This window comes from Callionymus lyra, chromosome 19 (genome assembly GCF_982586985.1).
Source record: "Callionymus lyra chromosome 19, fCalLyr1.hap1.1, whole genome shotgun sequence".
Classification (NCBI taxonomy): Eukaryota; Metazoa; Chordata; class Actinopteri; order Syngnathiformes; family Callionymidae; genus Callionymus; species Callionymus lyra.
This window is the reverse complement of record NC_141836.1, coordinates 11383176-11406700: the sequence shown is the minus strand read 5'-3', so window position 1 is coordinate 11406700 and position 23525 is coordinate 11383176. Positions and strand designations below refer to the sequence as shown.

Genomic DNA, 23525 nt, shown 5'->3' with positions numbered 1-23525 from the left:
CATTAGTGGTGGAACAGGTTCGTCTTCAGCGTCAATGGTTTCTCTCTCACTTCACTCGGGAAAAAAGTCAACATGATCGATTAAAAACACCGGAACCTACGCCGAGAACAGTCGAGGTGAGACATCCATTGAACGAATCCACCAAGAAACGAGGGATTCGTCGAGTTTCTTTTGACCCGAAGACACAAAAAAATACCTTCGCAGGTGAGCGTCTACCTGTCCGGACAAGAACTCGAGGCCTGTGAGTCAACGACACATGTCCCCCTTGTTTACCTGTCTTTCGTTTTATCTTTCTTCTCGTCATCTCCAGGACGTGTCTGCTCCTGACTTGACCATGAGTTGTTGTTACATTCCTCTGGAGTGACTATTATGGTATCTTTTTTCATTTTGGTTGTTCTTTTAAGGGGGTTTTCAGGTGAGAAACTTCAGCCGGAGTTGGACTAGTCCAGACCGGAATGACAAATATGTAGAGAATGTGACTGGAGGATGCAATTTAAAGCACCTTATATCTAAAGAGGGCCTTCAGGGGGTCTTGACTTTGGACTTCACGGGTCCCGTCATAGTCCATGACTTTCTATTGTTTCCATAGCAACAATGTTAGACAATATCCCACTGACGGGTCCGAGGGTTGAGTCCTCATTCTCTGCCAAAGATGGATGACTCCGGGTTTCGAATCTGTCTGTCATCGTTCCCCCGGATCCGATTGGCTGGGGGAGTTGGAGAAAAGGGCCGAGCCTGTATGAAGTGTCAAACATACTTGAAGTTTACACCAGCCCTGTTGTGTCTCCGCAGGGGCAGGAGGACCGGAATGACTCGCTCGGAATAGTCGCTCCAGGAAGTCCCGTTGAGTAGTTTTTTTTTTGGAGTAGTTTTTCCCTGAAGATGCCAGTGGAGACGGTCAAGCAGCCGCTGAGACCGCCGCCGAGAAATGTCGCCAGCGCGACGTTCCCGCGCCTGAAACCCAAAGGTCCGGTCGGTCCCGACTTTTTCCGGAGATTCCCGGCGGCGTCTGCCGCCCCGAGGCAGAGCGCGGTGGAGCGCCTGGAGGCGGACAAGGCCAAGTACGTCAAGAGCCAGCAGGCTCTCTCTAAACCACCTCCTGTCCGACCCGCCCTGGGCCCGGGTTCTGCTCCGAGACCCACCAAAAAGACCACGACGCCGTCGAAGCCCAAACGGGAGGGGGTCCAGCTGAACCTGCAGCATCTGAGCAACCTGATCAGCGGCGTGAGCGACGGACCCGCCCTGAGCTCGGACCTCGACGGGGTCCGTAAAGTAGGGGGTGGGTCGCCCGCGCCCTCACCGGCGCCCCCGACCTGGTCCGGCCCGACCAAAGTGCAGTCGAAGCCGCTGTCGTCGCCGGTTAAAGCTGAAGGTCCGGTCGGGACGATACGCCGGGTGGATGTGAAACCCGTAGCCGGTCCGGTGAGGACGACGCCCACCAGGCCACCCCAGTTCATGCGTCAACCCCTGCAGCCGCTCCACCCGCAGTTCCCGCTCCGCCCCGCCACGTCGCAGCGACGCCTCTACCTCCTCCGGACTCCCCCCACGCCCCTGAAACCACTCGCCGTCCCCCCTAAAGATCCACTCACGCCTCCCGAAGCGGCGCCCCCTCCCGGCCAACTGTTCCCGCCGCCGTCCCCCGCCTTCACCCGCCTGTCGTCCTCCAGCTCCAGGAAGCGACCGTCGCTCACCCGCTCCAAGTCCGACATGAGCGACCGGTTCTCCCGGGCCGGGACGGAGCTGGAGCGCTTCTTCAACCTGTGCGGCCTGGACCCCTCGGACCTGCAGGAGCTGGGGGGCTCCAGCTCCGACATCGTGTCCCTCGCCCGCTTCCGCAGCGTGAGCGCGCCGGGGTCGGAGTGCGGCGGCTCCGAAGGTCAGGGCGACGGTGACGGCGAGGACGAGGTCGGAAAAGCCGTCGAGCACGTTCCTTACGGAGTCTCCGTGATCGAGAGGAACGCCCGCGTGATCAAGTGGCTTTATGGGATCCGGCAAGAGAAGGACTCGTCCACCAGGAGCACCAACCTTTAATCCTGGTGGTCCAGGATCTTCACGGTGCTGCAGTGAACCATGTCTGTCCTTCATTGACTTTAATTTAAATGAGATTCTTAAGATTCTTAAACGTTTTTTTTTTTTCCTCCATTTCCTGTCGTCGCTCTGTGAACATGAAACGTTGTGAATGTTTCTGTTCGACGGAGTCGGACGCGATATTTGTAGACTGACCTCAGACCTGTTTGTTTAAATAAATGGATGTAAACATTCAAACAAATGTCATGTCGTACTAGTTTAGCGACTCCTTGAGTCTGGACAGTTGTGTGTGTTTTTGTCGTCGTTGAATAGTATTGTTGAGTTGCTGTTTAGAATTGGATCAATCCAAGGAAACCATCGATACGATACGTATCAGGATACAGTTTATACATAATACAATCTATAGTGATACTGTAGGACCAAGAATATATCTGTAGTATTGTCGAGTACTTTGGTGAATTTACAGACCACATGACTCTTGACGAAGTCGTAACTACTTTTATTTGTTTTGTAATCAAAATATGTCCAAACATCACCTTTTAAAAGCAGCTGGAGTCAACTGTATCCTCTCATCCTCAGTCATTCCCAGTATCTTGCAGGATTTCATTGTTGTATAATTACTCTCCTGACTCAAATGTTAAAGTATCTCTCCGAGATGAAGTAAATCTCTCATCATGACCATGTTTTGTACTTATTACTTTATAAAGTTCTCCCCCGTATGAAATCTTGGCAAACGAGGGGTTACGAGAGCAGAGTCCATTATGACGTAATAATGGCTTCACTCCTCCTCCAGCCAGCTGTACTCAAGGCCCGCTTTGTTTATACAACAAGTCTCTTGACAAAGTTGTATCTGCTTTAATTTGTTCTGAAACCAGAATATTTCCAAACATCAGCTTTAAAAGCTGTTGAGGCCGACTAATGTATCCTCTCATCCTCAGTCATCGCCAGGATGTCGAGGGATTTAATTGTTCCTTTAGCTGTGAAGGACGTAATGACTGCTGCCATCTTGTGGCGGGAATTTTAATTGCAACAGGAACATGTACATGTTTAAAAAAACGTATTTGGTTTAATACACACTTTATTGAAATATAAACCAAAACATAAATGTGATTAAAATTTTGTTTCTCCAGTCAAAATATAAGAGATTCACTGACATTCCACAAGGGGTCGCTACCGCCTCATGAAGAGGTTTTACAGACGCAAGTTCACCAACGCAAAGTTGTGTTTTACTGTTTTGATTTATTATCTTGTTTATTGTTTTTTAATGTAAACATTTTAAAATGAATCTTATATTGACTCGATTCACGGTAATCTCTTTTAATGTTCATTTGTGTTTTTCCTAAGATTTTTAACTGGAAACATTTCTACTGGATATTGTAACTTTAACAATCATTGTAGAAGGATTTTTTTGTTTATTCATATTTGTCTAATACTGGAGTTGTTTTCCCGTCCAGGTCTAGACATATTTAGACTTTTTCCTTCACCAGAAAGTGATCGACTGCATTTTTATCTATTTTTAATTATTCCAGTTACATTTTCAGAAACTAGTCGTTTTAAGTCAAGAACTGAAAATCAAATTTTGGTTCCAAATTACCATCTGGATCCATAAATCACTTGAAGATTTTATCGGTAATTGTGGAGTAAAAGGAGGCCCAGTATTTTCTCCATTCCTCTCTCTGATGCGTTGAGCTCATTTTATTAATTATTCCAAAAAGTAAGTATCTCAATATTTAGCAGATGACTGCGCTCACTATTGCAAGATATACTCGCTTATAGAAGTTCCTATGATGCGAAATATCCTTTCAAAATTATGAATAATAGTTATATCTTTTGAATTTTTACTCGATATAACAACATTTGTAGCAAATTAATCCAAAGGCTAATTTTCAATCTTTAGCGCCCCCTCTTGAATCAGTGGGTAACTTCAGTAGGGGCTGAAGTAAAACTGGTTGAACCAGATTCTTCAGTGGATTAAGTCGAGAGAGACTCGGGGAGGAAGGAACGTTCGAGACGCATCCGAGGTTGGAAGACGCTTTATTTTTCTGGTGAAATGAAAACGATTTTCCAACTGGATCTGTCCACTGACGGTCAGCAGCTCCAGGTGAGGTCCGAACACTGATGCGCCACTTTCCTCGTGACCTCTGACCTTCCCTCTGATTCCCGTCAGGACAGCATCCCGCTGTTACGGAAGCTGAGCTACGCTGTTGGCGGAGTGCCGTACCAGATCACCACGGCGGCCATCGGTGTGTCTCTGCAGATCTTCCTGCTGGACGTCGTTCAGGTGATGAACTTCTTCAATAGTCCATGTGTCAAATATGTCTGAGTCCCTCCCAGGTATTTAATATCCATTGTTACTCTGAAACATACAGGTATTTACAAACCCTGAAATGCATTTACAAATTCTGAAAAGCAATTACAATTTCTGAAAAGCAATTACAAACTCTGAAACACATTTACAAACTGTGAAACTAATTTACAAACTCTACTTTTTTTTTTTACAAACTCTGAAACACATTTCTAAACCCTGAAAGGCATTTACAAACCCTGAAACTACAATTACAAACTCTGAAACACATTAACAAACTCTGAAACGCATTTACAAACCGTGAAACGCATTTACAAATTCTGAAAAGCAATTACAAACTGAAACACATTTACAAACCCTGAAAGGCATTTACAAACCCTGAAACTACAATTACAAACTCTGAAACACATTAACAAACTCTGAAACACATTTACAAACCGTGAAACGCATTTACAAATTCTGAAAAGCAATTACAAACTCTGAAACACATTTACAAACCCTGAAACTACAATTACAAACTCTGAAACACATTAACAAACTCTGAAACACATTTACAAACCGTGAAACGCATTTACAAATTCTGAAAAGCAATTACAAACTCTGAAACACATTTACAAACTCTGAAACGTATTTACAAATTCTAAAACACAATTACAAACTCTGAAACACAATTACAAACTCTGAAACACATTTACAAACTGTGAAACTAATTTACAAACTCTACTTTTTTTTTTTACAAACTCTGAAACACATTTCCAAACCCTGAAAGGCATTTACAAACCGTGAAACGCATTTACAAATTCTGAAAAGCAATTACAAACTCTGAAACACATTTACAAACCGTGAAACGCATTTACAAATTCTGAAAAGCAATTACAAACTCTGAAACACATTTACAAACCGTGAAACGCATTTACAAATTCTGAAAAGCAATTACAAACTCTGAAACACATTTACAAACTTTGAAACACATTTACAAACTCTGAAACACATTTACAAACTCTGAAACGAATTTACTAACTCTGAAACACATTTACAAACTTTGAAACACATTTACAAACTCTGAAACACATTTACAAACTTTGAAACACATTTACAAACTCTGAAACACATTTACAAACTCTGAAACACATTTACAAACTCTGAAACCAATTTACTAACTCTGAAACACATTTACAAACTTTGAAACACATTTACAAACTTTGAAACACATTTACAAACTTTGAAACACATTTACAAACTCTGAAACACATTTACAAACTCTGAAACGAATTTACAAACTCTGAAACACATTTACAAACTTTGAAACACATTTACAAACTTTGAAACACATTTACAAACTTTGAAACACATTTACAAACTCTGAAACACATTTACAAACTCTGAAACGAATTTACTAACTCTGAAACACATTTACAAACTCTGAAACACATTTACAAACTCTAAAACGCATTTATACACCCTGAAACAAATGTAGAAACTTTGAAAAACATGTACGAACTCTTAAAGAAAATGACAATTTTACTGAAAAAAGTCAAACTCTAAAACAAAATTACAAACTTTGAAACAAATTTACAAACTCTTAGTTAAATGTACAAACTCTGAAACAAATTAATACATTTTGTAAAAAACTGTAAAATAAATTTTACAAACACAAACACATTTACAAAACTCTGAAATGAAAATTTCCTAAAAATTAATATTCAATTAGTTCTAGGTCATTTTGTTTTGTACTTGTCCAACGATAACACCAGTTGACTTGAATGAAATCAACAGATGAATATTAACCACGACTATGATGGCGAGTATTATTTTGTACTGTTGGAGGCTCAAAACATCTGAATAATCTTTGAGTTGTCCTCGAATATCAAACGGTCAAAATCCAAATTCATCATTATTTTTACTGTATAATATGTGTGTCTTAAACACTGACATCTTTATTGGTCACAGTATCAGAAAACATTAACTTGTTTGGCCAGATTTGACTTCAACACCTGTACTAAAAATAAATGATGTGTTCAAATCCCAGCTGGAACCCTTCTACGTCTCCCTGGTTCTGTTCGTGAGCCGGGCCTGGGACGCGGCGACGGACCCTCTGGTGGGGTACCTGGTGAGCCGCAGCAGGTGGACCCCCGTCGGGAAGCTGACTCCATGGTCGGTGACGCCGGCAACACGCCATCACCCCGAGTTAGCATGTTTTTTTTGTCTCTTCTCTCGCCTTCCGGCCGTGAGTCGCTCCTCGTTTGTCACACAGGCTGGTTCTGTCCACGCCGCTCGCCGTCCTGTCGTATCTGCTGCTGTGGTTCTCGCCGCGAGGGACCCGGAGCGTGATCTGGTTCCTCACGGCCTCCTGTCTGTTCGAGACCGTCATGAGCGTAAGTCTGGTGGCGAGAACGTCCGGTCGACACGTCTGATGCTGCCTCCCTCAGTGCTACCATGTTCCGTATCTCACCCTCAACATGTGCCTGGGAGGAAATCAGAGGGAGAGGGACTCGGCCACAGCCTACAGTGAGTCTATTTATTTATTTAAAATAATTTAATTCAATAACTTCTATATTTAAAAAATGAATTTGTTTTAAATTAATAATTGAGTTAATTTTTAAAACTATATTTGTTTTATTTTGTTTTAATATTCATTTAAAATGTACAAATTTACTATACACGTATATTTTATATTTATATATTTCTTTAAATTGTAGCCTGTTTAACTTCATTGAAAGAAAGTAACTTTGAAATACATTTTTTAAATGAAAACGTATCTATTTTTATAAATAATTTGATTTATCATCTTCTATATTCAAAAGGTCGAATTTGTTTAGTGTTAAGTAATTGAATAACACTTTTTGAAAATGTTCTTAATCAATGTGTTTGTTTACAGATAGTTTGATATTCCAAGTCCAAAAATTACCAAATATTCTTTCTAAATTCTTATTTTTTATTCGTAGCCTTTTAAATGAAAGTAGTATCTGGTGACACTTTTATACCAACATTGATATATAGAATATATATATATATATAAGAATATGAATTTAGAAAAATGTTTATTATGTTGGTTTATTTTTTAATTATTGGAATAAGAATATCAAACACTGTTAAAAAAATATATATATATATACAGTATATATATATTTTATTATTAAAGATGTTTTAGATCATGTAATTCAATAATTTCTATATTGAAAGGTTGAATTTGTTTATGATTAAAATAAAAGAATCGATTATTTTCTTAATTAATTAGTTTGATATTCAGAAATAAAGTTTTTGAATTCAATCATAATGGAAAAAACAACATTATTTGGAAAATATTCCTTTTTTTTAATGTAATCATTTAAAAGACATATTCCACTTTTCAAAATACACTTTATTAGATTTAATAATTCAAAAATAATTATTCAATGCTTAAAAAAACATTTAAATCAATAAAAACATTATAAAAGTTTAATTCAACCATTGAATCCTCTGATGATCCTTGCAGGGATGAGTGTGGAGATGGTGTCCATGCTGCTGGCGTCGCTGATCCAGGGTCAGGTGGTGTCGGTGTACAACACAGAGAAGCAGGAGGTCTGCGAGGGACAACTGGTCCAGGAAGCTCCTCACGCCTCCTCGTCTCCTGCCGCTCTGAGAGAGACGGTAGTTTGAAGAAACGGGTTTTTACGCTGCATTGTGTGGTGAAGGTCTCAGGAGGGTTGTGTTACACTGTCATTAAGGGCTCAACGTCGGTGTGCGCTCACTTTAACTACACAAAAAATGTTGTGTACTGAGAGATATGGAATGAAGTACAAGTACAGTTGGACTACTAACCTTTCTGGTTGTTGAATCTGGCTAGCATTTTAGCACATTTACATTAGCATCTAAGCTAACAAGAATGTAAAGATTATAGTTTTTATGGAATCACTTTTTCCAGTATATTTAATGTTTTATTTATTTTTCTTTGTTTTTTAAGCATCTAATACTTTTTCAATACACGTTTTTTATTATTTGATTGCAAAAATGTGCATTTTTCTCTTCTAAATAATTTAATGGGAAAATGGAAACATTAAAATATATATTATAATTCCAATAATGAAAAAAAAAATCTATAAATTATTATTTTAATTATTTGTAGTCTTTAAAAGTCAATATAAAAATGTTCTGGTATAATAGTTCCACCCTTCCGTCTCTCATATTACGTTAAAATTAAATTAAAAATACTACAAATGACAAAATATTGAATTTAGAAAAGGTATTTTATAATTATTGGATTTGGAATATCGAACTCAATGTGTAAAAAGAAATTAATTCATTTTGAAAATATAACAATTTTGAAAGTTATATTATTTAAAAGAAAAGAATATTCAACATTTCAATATAATTATTTAATAAACACAATCTCAACTTTTAAATATAGAAATATTGTATTTCAATTGTTTCAATTTTTACGCAATTCTTGTAAAATAAGTTTCAATAAAGAACTAAAACTGATAAAACCTTTTGAAATTTGAAATGTTAAATTGAATAATTCAATATTCTGTTGAAAAACTAAACTTTTCTCAGCTTCTCTTCAACATTCATGACTTTTGAGTTCAAGTTTGACATTTCCAGCAAAAAGCCTTCCTGACCTCAGCGCTGGTCATCGGCGGCGTGATCTTCACCTGCGGCCTCGTCCTCTTCTTAGGGGTGAAGGAACACGCAGGTGAGTCTCTCTCAGGTGTTCAAGGTCAGGTCAGAGGTCACAGGCTGACCAACCCACTCATCATCTTAACTTATCTTTGTGTTTCTCAGCCCCGGTGGTGAGTGTGACGCAGCAGCGACTCTCCTATCCTGCGTCTCTGAGGATCATCTTCAGTCTGGTTCCATTCCAGCGGCTGCTCCTCGGATTCTTGTTCAGCAGCTTCGCCTTCCAGGTACGAGAACTTGATCGATGCTGGAACGTCATTCAAACACAAACATGCTGCTCGTGTAGAGATTCAATGCCATGAATTCATCATTAAATTCTCTTTTTTTTTTTTAGATGTCTTTGGGTAATTTCGCCTTATTTTGCAGTCATGCGGCTGAGCTCGGATCTCAGTTCCAGCACCTCCTGCTGGTGCTTCTGGTAATGATTTGATCTGACTGACAGAAATAAAACAGAAACTGCATTGACGAGATATTCCTAAAACGATCTTACATTGTGGGTTTAATAATTACAATTACAAATTTAGAACTGAAAAGTTTGATCAATTGTGTATCTACGGTGGCTGATAAGTTAGAAACAAATTTACAAGCAAAGAACAAAAATTGCTATTTCCTTAGTAAATTTAATTTCAGGAAAAAGTAAATTTGTTTATTTCCTGAAACACATTTACTATTTCCTGAAACAAATGAACTATTTCCTGAAACTTATTTATTATTTCCTGAAACAAATTTACTATTTCCTGAAATAAATGAACTATTTCCTGAAACTTATTTACTTTTTCCTCAAACAAATTAACTATTTCCTGAAATAAATTAACTATTTCCTGAAACAAATGAACTATTTCCTGAAACAAATGAACTATTTCCTGAAATAAATTAACTATTTCCTGAAACAAATGAACTATTTCCTGAAACAAATGAACTATTTCCTGAAACAAATGAACTATTTTCTGAAACAAATGAACTATTTCCTGAAACAAATTTACTATTTCCTGAAACTTATTTACTTTTTCCTGAAACAAATTAACTATTTCCTGAAACTTATTTACTATTTTCTGAAACTTATTTACTTTTTCCTGAAACAAATTAACTATTTCCTGAAACAAATTTACTATTTCCTGAAACTTATTTACTTTTTCCTGAAACAAATTAACTATTTCCTGAAACTTATTTACTATTTTCTGAAACTTATTTACTTTTTCCTGAAACAAATTAACTATTTCCTGAAACTTATTTACTATTTTCTGAAACATATTAACTATTTCCTGAAACAAAAGTACTATTTCCTGAAACAAATTAACTATTTCCTGAAACTTATTTACTATTTCCTGAAACATATTAACTATTTCCTGAAACAAAAGTACTATTTCCTGAAACAAATTTACTATTTTATTTGAAAATTTGGTTTTAGGAAATTGTCATTTTGTTTTTTTTAAATATGATTTTGTTTCAAGAACTTTGTAAATTAGTTTTTCAATTCTAGGTCATCATAAGAAAACTGTTAATATATATTAATATATAATTAAGCGATGAGAATGGTTTAAATAAAATAATAATTTGAAAACGACAAAAAATTAATAAATATGAGGAATTATTTCACAAGTGACAATATTTCAAGTACTTTAAAAACAATGTAAGAACGAAGAGACTTTCAATAAAAGCACATTTACAATGAATTTAGTTCGATTTGTGGGAGAATCATGAGCTCAGATCATTTAATTACAAACTTGTTACAATAAAGTAATCAGTATTTAAGATGATAACCCATGATTTTTATGATTTTAACGAAGATGATCGACTTCTAAGGAAGAATAATTGATCCATGAATCTATATTTAGACAAATCCATTCACTCAAGATAAAGTTTTTAATAATGTTATTATTGATTTATTTTTTCCGTGTAAAGTCAAGTCTTCATGTGTTCGTCTCGTAGGTTTCCGCCTCGGTGGCGGTTCCTCTCTGGCAACTGGTTCTCCTGAGGATCGGGAAGAAGTCCACGCTCCTCGTGGGACTATCTGTGAGGTTCGAGTCTGACGAGAGTGTGAGCGTCTGGCCTCACGCTCCTCCTGCTTCACAGATCTTCATCCCGGCGGCCATCGTCGTCGCCTGCGTTCCCGGCAGCCTGCCGGTTGCCATGACGATGTGCGTGTTGATGGGATTCAGCGTGGCGACCGTGTTCCTTCTGCCGTGGTGAGTCACCGTCGGTGGCGACTCTTGGTGGTCTTACTAAAATGTGTGAGTCAGGTCCATGCTCCCCGATGTCGTGGACCTCTTCTCCAGCCAACACCCCTCCGTCTCTCACCTGGAGCCCCTCTTCTTCTCCTGCTACCTCTTCTCCACCAAGCTGGTGGGAGGTCTCTCCATCGGCGTGTCCACCATGACCCTGCAGTGAGTCGAGGCTTCTGGTCCACGCTCGTGGTTCACTCACCGCCGTGTCGTTCTGTAGCTTCGTGGGTTACAAGGCCAATGATTGTCACCATGGCAACCAGGTGGCCACGGCGCTGACCGTGCTGTTCGCGCCGGTTCCCATCGTCCTGCTGCTCGTAGGAATGATCTTCTTCCATTTTTACGCCATCGATGAGAAACGTCTGAGCACACAGGAGTGAGTGATGGGGAAGATTATGGGATGTTTGTTGGCCGTCTCGTACGAATACCATCAGAATAATGAGTGGTTAAATTTAACAATTTGATTTTAATTGAAACGTTTGTTTTTAAAGCATATAATTGATTTATTTTTAATAGTTGAATTCAATATTGTCTTTATTGAACGTTTAATCTAATTCAATATTTTGTTTATTAAAAGCTTGAATATTTTCTTTATTTTTATGGAAACTTTTTATGAATTATTGGAATTAAAATATCAAACTCATTATATTTGAAAATAATCTTTTCTTTTTTTTGGTTGAATTATTAACCTATAAAACCTTAAAAATGGAGAAATTGCCAAACTTAATTATTCAATAAAGAAATCTAATAGAAATTATATCATTAAATCATAAAAATCCAATTAATCATTTATTTTAAATAAATATACATTTTTAATATATATGGAATTTCTTTTACACAAAGTGTGATGTTCTAATTCCAATAAATACATAAATACCTTCAATCATTTTTTTTTTATTATTCCTAGCCTTCTTCTAAAACTTTATTTACATTTTTTTTTTAATATAAATTTAATGTTAATGTAAATTAATGATTAAAAAAATCATCAGATATGTATTAAAAACCTACACGTTAAAAAATGTTAGATTTAGGATATTTATTTTCTAATTCATTAGAATTAAATGACTATGTGTAAAATAAAATGAATAAACAATTATTTATTTATTTTAATTAAATTAAAAACAAATTGAATATAATTGAAATGCTTTCAAAATAATTGATTAGATCATTTTAATAGAAATATACTTAAAAACACAAGTTTAATAAAAAATAAATCATCATTTGAAATGTCACTAATATACTTGCAAAAAGGTAATATCTCAGCAGTAATGACATCATTATTACCTTCCAACAGACCAGAAGATTCACTGACATCATCGGACCAGAGGGAGATTTCAAGGACGAACTCCTGCTCAGTTGAAGCGTCTGAGATGCTGCAGACGATGAGGTCACATGACTCTCACAGCCTCAGATCCCAGAAGAGTTCGGGAAAGACCAGCAGGTGTAATAAGTCCGTGGATCAGAACCTTCATCGCCTCCTGACAGTTGGTGACAGAGAGTCTGGTGGTTCCACAGAAGAGTCCAAGAAAAGATCCCAAGTCTCCTGGGTTTAGTTGAATAACACAAACAAACAAAAAATTGAATATTTAAAAATGAATGATTTGTTTTACTCTTTGGGTTTTGTATTGTTATTACAATAATTCAAATATAAACGTTCTAAATTTAATATATTTTAACGTAAAGCTTTTTAAATTAGACAGAAAATGTAGCCACCAGACAATATTTAATATTAAAGGCTACAATAAAAAATAAAAACTGAATTTAGACCATTTATTTTTCAATTATTGTAATAATAATAATTAACAAAATCAAAGTGTAAAATAAATATTCGATTTTCCAAGTATTTAAAGAATTTGATTTAATCTGAAAATAAATGTTTATTTTCTATATTTTCTCCTGGTAATATTTTTTTTGACTTGGGAATGTATGCTCCCTACTTGTCATGTGGGTTCATTTTTTATTTATTGTGTGTGTGTGTGTGTGTGTGTGTGTGTGTGTGTGTGTGTGTGTGTGTGTGTGTGTGTGTGTGTGTGTGTGTGTGTGTGTGTGTGTGTGTGTGTGTGTGTGTGTGTGTGTGTGTGTGTGTGTGTGTGTGTGTGTGTGTGTGTGTGTGTGTGTGTGTGTGTGTGTGTGTGTGTGTGTGTGTGTGTGTGTGTGTGTGTGTGTGTGTGTGTGTGTGTGTGTGTGTGTGTGTGTGTGTGTGTGTGTGTGTGTGTGTGTGTGTGTGTGTGTGTGTGTGTGGGTACATGTATATACATGTATATATAATTTCCAATTTGGCTTAATTTTAGGTCATGATGTTCACTTAAAGAAAATGTAAAAAATTAAATTCTAAAAACCCTGCAAAGCTTCAAAACAGTATATGAATAAAACAAATGTATCATTCAGAATTCATATGCTTTAATACTTTGATATTATCATGTGAAGTATATTTAAAAGTTAAATGCAAAGTGAAAACGTCACCACATGTTTGTAGAAAGATCAATGTGTGATCATGACAATCAAGGGAAATGTTTTCCCCAATAAAACCACATGTAAAAAGATTTAAAATAAAGTTTTTATTAAGTTTCTCATCGACGGTTGACTCCAGCGAGAGCCGCTGCTGTGGTTGCAGCGTCACCGCATCCATGCCCTTCCCTGCTGCCCTCACCAGCTTCCGCTCACTTCGGACGGTGATCGTCTCACACCGAGGAGTGACATGGGCTTCGAGATCGAGACCATAACTCCCGGGGACGGTAAGAAACAAACAAATCTTCCACCATCTTCTCAAATATCTTCCCTTTTTCCCCATTTTGACCTGATGTTCGATCCCCATGGTCAGGGAGGACATTCCCAAAGAAGGGGCAGCGAGTAGTTGTCCACTATATCGGTGAGTACTTGTTCCAATGAAGTCCCTCAGACTTTGAAGTATTTAAACTTTTATTTAATATTAACTTTTGCAACACTTTTAAGACGATATTTGCGTCACGTGTGCGACGACTGCTGGGTGGTCGCGTATGTTAGCATTGCTGCTAACATGACTATATTCCTCAGTCAAAGTTGTATTTTCAAATCTCGTCATGCATGTTTTGCTCATGAACCCAAATATAATGTTAATATGTTTGTTTATGCAGAGTTTGGTTGAATGTTTTGGAACTAACATGCTAAGCTTTAGCAAACATTAGCTCGGCCTTGTGATGCTAGTCGGCTAACTTTGCCCGAGCATCGTTTGTTGCCCAAACTGACTAATGCTTGTGTTTTATAAATAACAAAACTTATCGTTGACGACACTGTAGTTAATATTAGTTTGTGCTGACCTCTGATCTACCGTTTTTTTTCACTGCCCAACACACTAAAAAAAGACCTGCGCGTCTATTTCTGAACCTACGGTATAAATCAGGCCCTCATGAGGTTAAAGATCACGTTTAAAATGTGTTTTATTTTAATGAGTAATTACTTGTTTTACTCTAAATTGCACTTTAGGGTTTTTGTCATTTTTGTGAGTATTTATCGCCTGTGAAAGAAGATTTAAGTGTATATGAAAATATATTTATTTTAAATAATAATACAAGTTGTAATACAATCAAATGATTATTATAGCATATTAAGCTTATTTATTATATTTTTTGGTGTAATTTTTCCCATTATAGCCTCTATTTTGGGGAAAAAAATGTGGCACTGTAGATAAAAGTGCCTGTAATTATTGTTGTCAAGCAAAGAATCAACAATAATAACATGCTGTGTATTTTTAAATGAAATAGATCTTATATAATCTATATATATAAAAAGATTCCACTTATGAATACTTGATTTAAGATGTACCTTTGAAGATATACATTTTTTTTGACAAATTAGCAATGATTCAAATATTTAAAATAAATAAAAAAACACTAAGAATTGTGATAATTATTGCTATAACGAAAAACCTATAAACTCTTTCCCTTTGATTGGTTTAAAAGTACTTCATGTCAAATACAACACATACTAAAATCCTTTAAAGGTTAGTAAAACAAATTCCACTATTTTGTTTTTCATGATGACCTTGACTACTATTGTTGTGAGGTTTTTTTGTGCAGATTTTACCTTAGATCACATGAGAAAAGTATAATTCTGTGACTCTACGTGGGAAGTTAATTGATACTGGATTCTCTTTTCTTAGGAACACTATCCGACGGAAAGGTGTTTGACTCGTCCAGGTCCAGAGGAAAACCCTTCAAATTCAAGATCGGGCATCAGGAAGTGATCCGTGGCTGGGAGGAAGGAGTGACCCAGGTAAAGAGACATTGATCAACCCGCCATCGGCTGGTTAAGTTCAGCTCTGTCACCTTCAGATGAGTCTAGGTCAGCGAGCCAAGCTGATCTGCACACCAGACTTCGCCTACGGCTCTAAAGGACACCCGGGCATCATACCCCCCAACGCCACGCTGACCTTCGATGTGGAGCTGCTGAGTCTAGAAGCCTGAAACTGCACTTACTTTGCTAACTTCACTCAGATTTTCAGGGTGAGTCGAATCCTTGCTTCACACTTTCATTAGATTAAAGTGTTAAGTGACTTATTTTACTGCTCAAATTTTCATAAATGATCTCATTTATGCATTTATTTTAATGCCTTTGAGGTAGTGGTGTATATAGGCAAGAATCTGGTGATACGATGCATATCAAGATACAGGAAAAACGATACGATATAAATTGTCATTACTGTAGTAACAAGAATATATTTGTAGTATTGTCGAGTACTTGACTCTGGTGTTGCAGAATTTTCAGACAACATGACATGAAGTCGTTACTACTTTCATTTGTTTTTAAACCAAAATATGTCCAAACATCATCCGTAAAAGCTGCATGACTAGACTGTATCCTCTCATCCTTAGTCATTGCCGGGATCCCACGGGAAAGTAATGACGGCTGCCATCCAGTGGCTGGAAGTTTATTTGCAACAAAAAATAAATATTGTGAATATTTGCAAGTTAATTGTAAATATAAAATCTATTATGATTATTTTATTTCATACAAACTTTATAAAACTGACTATAATAAAAAAAAAATCCAAAATATATTTAAAAAATGTTTTTGAAATACAGCATTAAAAGCTACTGGACTCGAATGTATCCTCTTGTCCTTAGTCATCGCTGGGATTTCATTGTTGACTGCTGCCATCTGGTGGCTGGAAGTTTATTGCAACACAGAAGTGAACAAACATGTCAATTCTTAATAAGTAAAATATTTGTTATTAGTTTAATATTTTTTCCACACTTTATTGAAACCATAAAATAACTATGAGGGAAAAAAAAGAAAACAAAAACTGAAATACATGGCGTTGCCTGTTGAGATACAAAAGTGGGGAAAGTCCGAAAACATGGAATGTTATTTAAGGATATTTAAAAGGCTCTAACTCGATTGATATTTGAGATATAAAGGTATTATATAGTTTTAAACCTTCTTGAAATAAGACTAAATATTAGTGAGCAGTTGGTGCACACGTCGTTTTATGCCTTTTTGGCCTTTACGGAAAAATTAATTGTAAATGATTTAAGAGTCAAATAAAAGCTTTTATGTTGAATATGTTTTTCCTTTTGAATATTGATATTTTCTTACACACCTAGTTTGAGGTATTTGTTGTTGTGTCAAGATATAATTTCTCACTTGTTCTCGTGGTATGTTTGAAAACCGCTCGTGCCCTGATTGTGTCGACCTTTGACCGCAGGTCGACGCTTATCCAGGTGACGTGGAAAAGAAAAAAAACCTGCCGGTGACTCCTGCATAGGACCTAATGTCTAGAGATGCTCCTTTGATATCCAGGTGTTTTATCATCGTTTCTTTGACCCTCGTCCTCCCATGAGTTTTTTTATCTGCGTCAAAGTGCTTTTTTTTCCGTCAGGATTTTAACATGTCATAAATGCTCAGTCGGCGTCTTTTCAAAATGTCTTTATTGCGGGTATTGAATCCTCTCGACTTAAACATCGAGAAATAGTTTGTACCTTTTTTTTTTTTGTGATCGAAGCTTGTGCTGTTGCTGAGGAAAACTAAATTTACAGACGTTCTCCTTCATCAACCGGTTATTAATTTATAAAGAGAAAAAAAGGATTCAATCACTCGAAACGTGTTTTAAAATATGTCGGAAGGAACGACGGAGAGTTTTTATGGTGGGAAAGTATTTGCGGCTCCTGTTGTGTACCAGGAGGTGTGTGTGTTACAAAGCTGTGTGATTCGCTCTTGACATTAAAAGAGTCATTTTAACACCAAACGCTGTCGCCCACGATTGTGACGAACACACCGGTGACGATCCAACAAAGAGACCTTCAATTTATTGTGCAATATTTGGTTCTTTTTTGTGCAATTTAGCAAGAATTATACATGAATATTCACCGTCGTTGTTGATCGCAGGCCATGTTGAAACTCACAAACATGAAATGATAAAATCGGATTCAATCTCTCGTCGGAAATAACTTTACATTCTCTGATGCTCGTGGATCAAACATGCGTCGCTTGAGAGTTTGTTTCTTAATCTAAAGTTCTTTCTATCTGGTGAAAAGATGTGATTTTTTTATGTTCCTTCCATCAAAAACTTTAACAGGAAGTGACTTAAGCGTCTTTATATTTATGGGTCAATGGTTGAAAACATGATAAAGTGCAACAGCAACATGTAACAATCAATTCTACCACTTGATTCGTTTTTTTCTTCAGTCAAAATCCGGGGTTTTCGACCAAAGATAACTTTTGATTCAGTCTTTTTTCTTTAAACCAAATGAAATTGTACAAAGAGAATATAGTATGGAAGTATAACAGTGCCATTCAAATATTCAAAGGTTTATTCCAACATTTAAAATGTTTTTTTTAATATAATTTAATTAAAAAAATACAAATCTTTTCAAACTGAAATTTTTTACACGTAGTTTGATATTCAAATTCCATTATATGATTTATATATTTTTTCAAAACTTTTTAATTCGTAGCCTGTTAAATTAAATAGAAAGATGTTATCTTAGTGCCATCTTACCAGACTAAACCAATCGAGCACCGACTTTCAAAACTGCAATTGGTTGCAAACTGCTGAAATCTTACCGGTGCTTCTACTTCGTCACATGATCGTCTGCGCGTCACATGATTGGCTGAGAGTTCGATCAATTTGCTCTGTAATCCTTTGGTATGGTCTGGCGGCACTATTATACATAACATTATTTACATTGAATTTAAAACGCTATAAATAAAAAAATAATGAATAGAGAAAAGTATTTTTTTTAATTGTTAGAATTAGAATATCAAACTCTATGTATAAAACAAAATGTAGTCATTTTGAAAATATTCAATTTTATACCAATTTTAGTTTTTTCATGGCACTAATATACTTCTATAATATAACCTCACGCAGCTTTGAGACCCCTGCCCTTAATCCACTGATCCGCTGTAAAGTCTAAACGACTGACTGCATATTGATTAGGTCCTTTCGAAGTCATGTGACATGATGTGTGACTGTCATGCAGTGGCAGCAAGTAAATTCAAAGTCGCTTATTTTAGAATCCCTGTTGGCTTCAAAAAAAAAATCAAAGGGAAAGGAACTGCAGCGAAGTCCGTCACCTGATAAAAGTCCCGGATGGACTCCTTGGGACTCAGAGGTCGGTTCCTCCTCCTCCTCCGCCGACGTCGGGGGGCCGGCGTCCTCTCCCGGCGCCCTGGCGTCGGATGGAGTGCAGGGCCACGGCGCAGCAGCCCCTCAGCAGCGAGCCGATGTGGCACACGGGCATGATGTCTCGCGGCGCCCCCCGGCAGATCCACGCCATCGTCGGCATCATCGGCACGGCCACGGCCAGCAGGTCCACCAGGAAGTAGCGGCTCCAGTGGTACCTCTGCGGAGGATGCGCCGCGTCGACTTCCTCCTCCTCCTCCTCCACCTCCACGACCGTGGCTTCCTGCATCGCCGGGAGGGGGGTGGGCTGCCTTGAGAGGGGCTCGGGACTTTTAAGTGCAGACTGTTCCGGGGGAGACAAGAGGGGTAAAGACAAGGTGGGTCGGTCCGGTTCCGACGGGCTGACGTCCACCGCCGTGGAGGAGATGACGCTGAGCTCTTCGGTGTCCTCTCCGAGCCACGCCATGGTGGGGCTGCAGGCCTGAGAGCGCACCTCCGGCTTCTTCGCCTTCGGGGTCGGGACCGGCTCGCTGGTTGGGTGCGGCTCCTCCTGAGGCAGGTGCAGGAACAGGTGATGATGCGGGAGGTAGCTGTGGCCGCCGCACCCGTAGCCGCTGCTGAGGGAGTGGCATGAGTGCGAGAGCGGCGGCGCCGACCCACCGCCGCCGCCACACACCCGGTCGCAGGTGAAGGAGCGCGACAACGACAGGGGGCTTCTGACGTGGCCCTGTTTGTCGGGCAGCAGCGCCGGGTCCAGGAGGAGGTGGTGGTGAGCGGGGCGGCCCGGCTCGTTCGGGCCGCGCTCCAGCTGCAGCGCCTCGCTGCTCAGGCGGCTGTGAGCGGCGGCGTTGCGGCTCAGCGTGCTGGCGGGGGAGCAGCCGCACGAGCGGGACTTGCCCCTGGTCTCCTGCGAGGAGGGTCTCGGGTCGTGCTGGTCGTGCGCCCCGGACTTCACCGACTCCACCACCTCCTGAAGGTGGAGGATTTCTTTGCGGGCCTCCTTCAGGGCCAGCTGGGCTTCGAGGCGTTGACATTCTTCCACGATCCAGTCCTCCTGCATCTTGTACAGCTGAGTCCTCAGGTCGTCTATTTCACAGTCTCTGGAGTCAGAGGAGTTGATGTTGTTTACAGCTTTATTATCTTCGCATAGGAGTTTATCATCTGCATATTGAATTATTTTGACGTGTTAAATAAAAATTTATTTAGGTTCTGTTCTAAATAACTCTGGATTTGAAAAATGTAATTAGAATATAGGTTAAATAATTGAGTGATTATTACAGGTTTAACTCTTACGTTATCTCAGGGTCAACGTGACCCGAAGGCCCAAAAACAAATGTGTTTGTGGGATCCCTTGTGTAGTCTCTGGAGTCAAGGCTTTCTTAAATGCATATGCAGTGACTGAGGTCATTCACTTTCAATCTGAGACAACGCAAGGGATACCTTGAACACATTTGTTTTTGGGCCATTAGGTTAGGTATAACTTTATTGATCTCAGGAGGTCTTCAGGAGGAAATTATTTTTTTCCAACTAGCCACAGCAAATACAGCAATTTTTCATAAAAAATACAGTAAATCAAAATAAAATAAGAACAAGAACAAAGAGAAATAAAGGGTCACCTTGACCCTGAGATAACACAAGGATTAAAAATCTGGATTTGATAAATTAAATTTCAATATAGGTATGAAAGGTAAAGGTAAAACTTTATTGATCCCTCAGGAGGTCCCTTTCGGGATTTATTTTTATTTTTTATTAATCTTAAATTGCATTTCTAGTTCAGTTAACCAATCGGAAATTAGGTTATCATCTGCATATTGAATGATTTTGACAAATTTTAAAATGAAAATGTATTTTGGTTGTGTTTCAAAATCATTTTGAATTGAAAAAACTAAATTACAATTTATCTGTTATCTGTTTTATCTGCTTTTCTAGTTGAGTCAACTAAACGTTTAAGTCGGTGGTGAAACGAGTCCTCTCTGTGTAAAGGTCAAAAGTTCACCTGTGTTGTAACCTCTCCACGTTCTCCCTCAGCCTGGCCCTCAGGTGTCGTATACACACTTCCTTCTGCTGCAGCGGGGTGAGGTATTGCTCCGGGGTTGGGGGTCTGATTCCATGGTTGTCGCTGCAAATGGTGTGTTTGGCCTGACGCCTGCAACGACACGAAAGACACGAATTTACTCCGGTGCAAAACCCATGAATAATTAAAGCGAGTGGTCCAAAAATGGCGGATTAAATATTCACTTCCTTGTAGTCCAAAGTTATCACGATATCAAAATGTTTTATGTATTGAAAGATAACTGAAATCAGAAAAAAGGCTTTCTTGGCCAAATATATTAACAATATAATTGGAAGTTTACTCTGGCTGTTTGGTTCAAATATCGATTGTCGACAGAAGACTTTTCCAAAACACATTCCCCTGACTTTAGAACCATAAAACACAAGCTATAAAATATGCATGACTTTGACATGTGCGCTGATGCGTTTTTAAAGAAGTAGCTCGTCGTGGAAATGTACTCTATGTAACCTCTATAGGATTTAAACAACTTTTACTCAGATTAACGAGTGAAGAATTGATACTTTTGTACCTGGGAGTCGTGGGGAACATCCTGGATGTCGGGCAACCCTCCGCCGCTTTGACCCGGCTGGTGTACATGCTGGTGCTGTCATTGTGGGCCAGACGTCCACTCGTTCCCACTGAACACCTGATAAAGTAAGTCAGGTAAATGTGGGTCTCCATGGTTACTGGCAAATGTGAGAAGAATTGAGCGTACCTGCGCTGGTTGGTGGTGGGCCGGCGACTCGGGGTGAGAGACATGGATGTGCTGGTGACCTCCTCGGCTCGGAGAAGGATGCTAGGAGTCCTCACACTGTGGCTTTAGAGGAACACAACATTTTTCTGATGAAACATCGGTAACCAGAGTTGTTAAATTTAACATTGCAAATGCTGAAACTTTACCTTTTTATTTTCATTTAAACTCTTCTTCCAGCATTTAATTATATATATATATTTTAATAATTAAATCCAATGATTTCTATTTTGAGTTTAAAAAAAATATAAAAAATTGGATCAACAAGTTCGAGTGTGGATCCATATTTCAAACATAGTTTGGTATTTCTATATTTAAAGGTTGAATTTCCTTTTTTGAATAATTGAATAAAAGCATTTCTACATTTACAGGTTAAGTTGTTTTTATTTAATTAAATTCGAATATTTTCATGAATTTTTTTTTACATCCAGTTTGTTATTCTATTTCGAATAATTAAAAGAAGATCATTTTAAATTCATAGCTATTAAAATTCAATATAAAATGTATGTATAATAGTGCCACCATGATTGGCTGATTTATATCGAATCTATAGTATATTTATAAATTAAATAATTGGTATAATAAAAACTAACTGTAAAAAAAAAAAATATATTTGAATAATAATCACACTTTGAATTTAAATGATTAAAAAACAAATTCGATTTTTCAACAAAAACTAATTTAACCTTTAAATAATGAAATAATTTAATTAATTTCTTTAAAAAAAATATATAATTCACTGCTTAGGAAAACTTTTTTTTTTCAATAAACAAAGTTTTCAGATTAGCAATTTTTTTTAAACCCTTCGATAAACGATCTCCATGACTTTCCAGATAAATGTATATATTCGTAGTAAAAACATTTGCAAATTTATTTCAAATGTAATAATCAGGTTTGTGGATTAATTAAAGAACTTAAACCAGTAGATTGACCCAAATACTTACCATCCGAACCAAAGAATTACACAAAAAAAAAAATCAATGCGTGAAGGTGAAAAATGTCAAGAATTAATTGAATTGTTCCCCGCGGGCTGCCGTAGAAACTTCTAACGAATGGCGAGCACGACAGTCACGATGAGCTGCACACAGTCAGTGTCACACACTCGAATCTGGGACACTCGGATCCGCGCAACAGGTGTTTTTTAGTGCGTAACTGCTGAGAAATACGCAGTATCTTACGTAAGTGTCGGCGCGTGGATCATGAGAAGAACTGCTCATCCTTCAGAGGATGCTGCGTCCTTGCGGGAATAATCGTCAAACCATCTGCCCCCCAAAAAACAAACGGATATAAATAAACCCAGATTAACGACGACGTAGATCACATCCGGTGTTTTTTTTTTTTTTTTTTTTAAAGGTTGTGTCACGTGAGACAAAACAAGGAGAAAATACAAACTTAAGATAAAAAAATAATGTTGCGTAATAAATCCGTGGTAAATAAAAAAAAAATGACAGTTCGGTTCTGAACAAATGAAGCTTTGACCCATAAGTACTGACGTGGATCCACCTACCATGTTCGCAGGTGTCAGGAGGGAAGGAGGAAGGTCCGGTGGCGGCAGAGAGGAGAGGAGCCGCCGGTGCTGATGAGACTCCATCCTGCATCCATGAAAACACAAGATGACGTGACTGCGGTCCTCCGGGCCTCCGCGGGCGACAGAGGGCGCTGTTGCGCGCGTGGAAGGGGGATTTATAGAGCATGACGAAGCAGCTCGTATTGACAGGTGAATTAATGTTTTTTTTTAAATATACAGTTTTAGTTTTATGAGTTTATTTCACATGCATTTATCTTGAAGTTTGTTTCCAACTTTATTTTAAAACTTTTTTTTCTACATATAAAACAAATAAAAAATAAATCCAACTAAAAGGGAAAAATAGTAGTTAAAAAAATAGTTGGATGAAGTAAAACTTCGT

The 23525-nt window shown here is 38.1% G+C and overlaps 4 protein-coding genes across 7 annotated transcripts; 3 read left to right on the top strand and 1 right to left on the bottom strand.

The window, feature by feature from the left end:
* Positions 1-2336, top strand: fam110a (family with sequence similarity 110 member A). 3 transcript variants are annotated; one of them, XM_087781360.1, is made up of 3 exons: positions 30-116; positions 205-241; positions 793-2336. In XM_087781360.1, the coding sequence occupies exon 3, from the start codon at positions 883-885 to the stop codon at positions 2029-2031; it is 1149 nt and encodes a 382-aa protein (XP_087637486.1). In that variant the 5' UTR covers positions 30-116; positions 205-241; positions 793-882; the 3' UTR covers positions 2032-2336. The 3 variants fall into 3 exon arrangements, with proteins under 3 accessions (XP_087637485.1, XP_087637484.1, XP_087637486.1); XM_087781359.1 differs by lacking the exon at positions 205-241 and having other exon boundaries at positions 1-116; XM_087781358.1 differs by lacking the exon at positions 205-241 and having other exon boundaries at positions 10-204.
* Positions 2337-4022: 1686 nt separating this feature from the next.
* On the top strand, positions 4023-12971 carry mfsd2al2 (major facilitator superfamily domain containing 2a-like 2). Its single transcript, XM_087780851.1, has 14 exons — positions 4023-4129; positions 4196-4309; positions 6363-6487; positions 6588-6708; positions 6763-6841; positions 7809-7963; positions 8915-9005; positions 9095-9216; positions 9324-9407; positions 10919-11002; positions 11063-11175; positions 11230-11373; positions 11432-11587; positions 12506-12971. The coding sequence occupies exons 1-14, from the start codon at positions 4079-4081 to the stop codon at positions 12762-12764; spliced, it is 1698 nt and encodes a 565-aa protein (XP_087636977.1). The 5' UTR covers positions 4023-4078; the 3' UTR covers positions 12765-12971.
* Positions 12972-13838: 867 nt separating this feature from the next.
* Positions 13839-17434, top strand: fkbp1aa (FKBP prolyl isomerase 1Aa). Its single transcript, XM_087780850.1, has 5 exons — positions 13839-13946; positions 14033-14080; positions 15350-15462; positions 15522-15692; positions 16895-17434. The coding sequence occupies exons 1-4, from the start codon at positions 13910-13912 to the stop codon at positions 15651-15653; spliced, it is 330 nt and encodes a 109-aa protein (XP_087636976.1). The 5' UTR covers positions 13839-13909; the 3' UTR covers positions 15654-15692; positions 16895-17434.
* Positions 17435-17475: 41 nt separating this feature from the next.
* Positions 17476-23220, bottom strand: snpha (syntaphilin a). Of its 2 annotated transcripts, none has more exons than XM_087780848.1 (5): positions 23126-23220; positions 21583-21684; positions 21397-21513; positions 20811-20960; positions 17476-19914 (listed from the first exon to the last, which is right to left on the bottom strand). In XM_087780848.1, exons 2-5 carry the CDS (start codon positions 21624-21626, stop codon positions 18798-18800), a joined length of 1428 nt encoding a protein of 475 aa, XP_087636974.1. In that variant the 5' UTR covers positions 21627-21684; positions 23126-23220; the 3' UTR covers positions 17476-18797. The 2 variants fall into 2 exon arrangements, with proteins under 2 accessions (XP_087636974.1, XP_087636975.1); XM_087780849.1 differs by lacking the exon at positions 23126-23220 and adding an exon at positions 22563-22614.
* Positions 23221-23525: the final 305 nt, after the last annotated feature.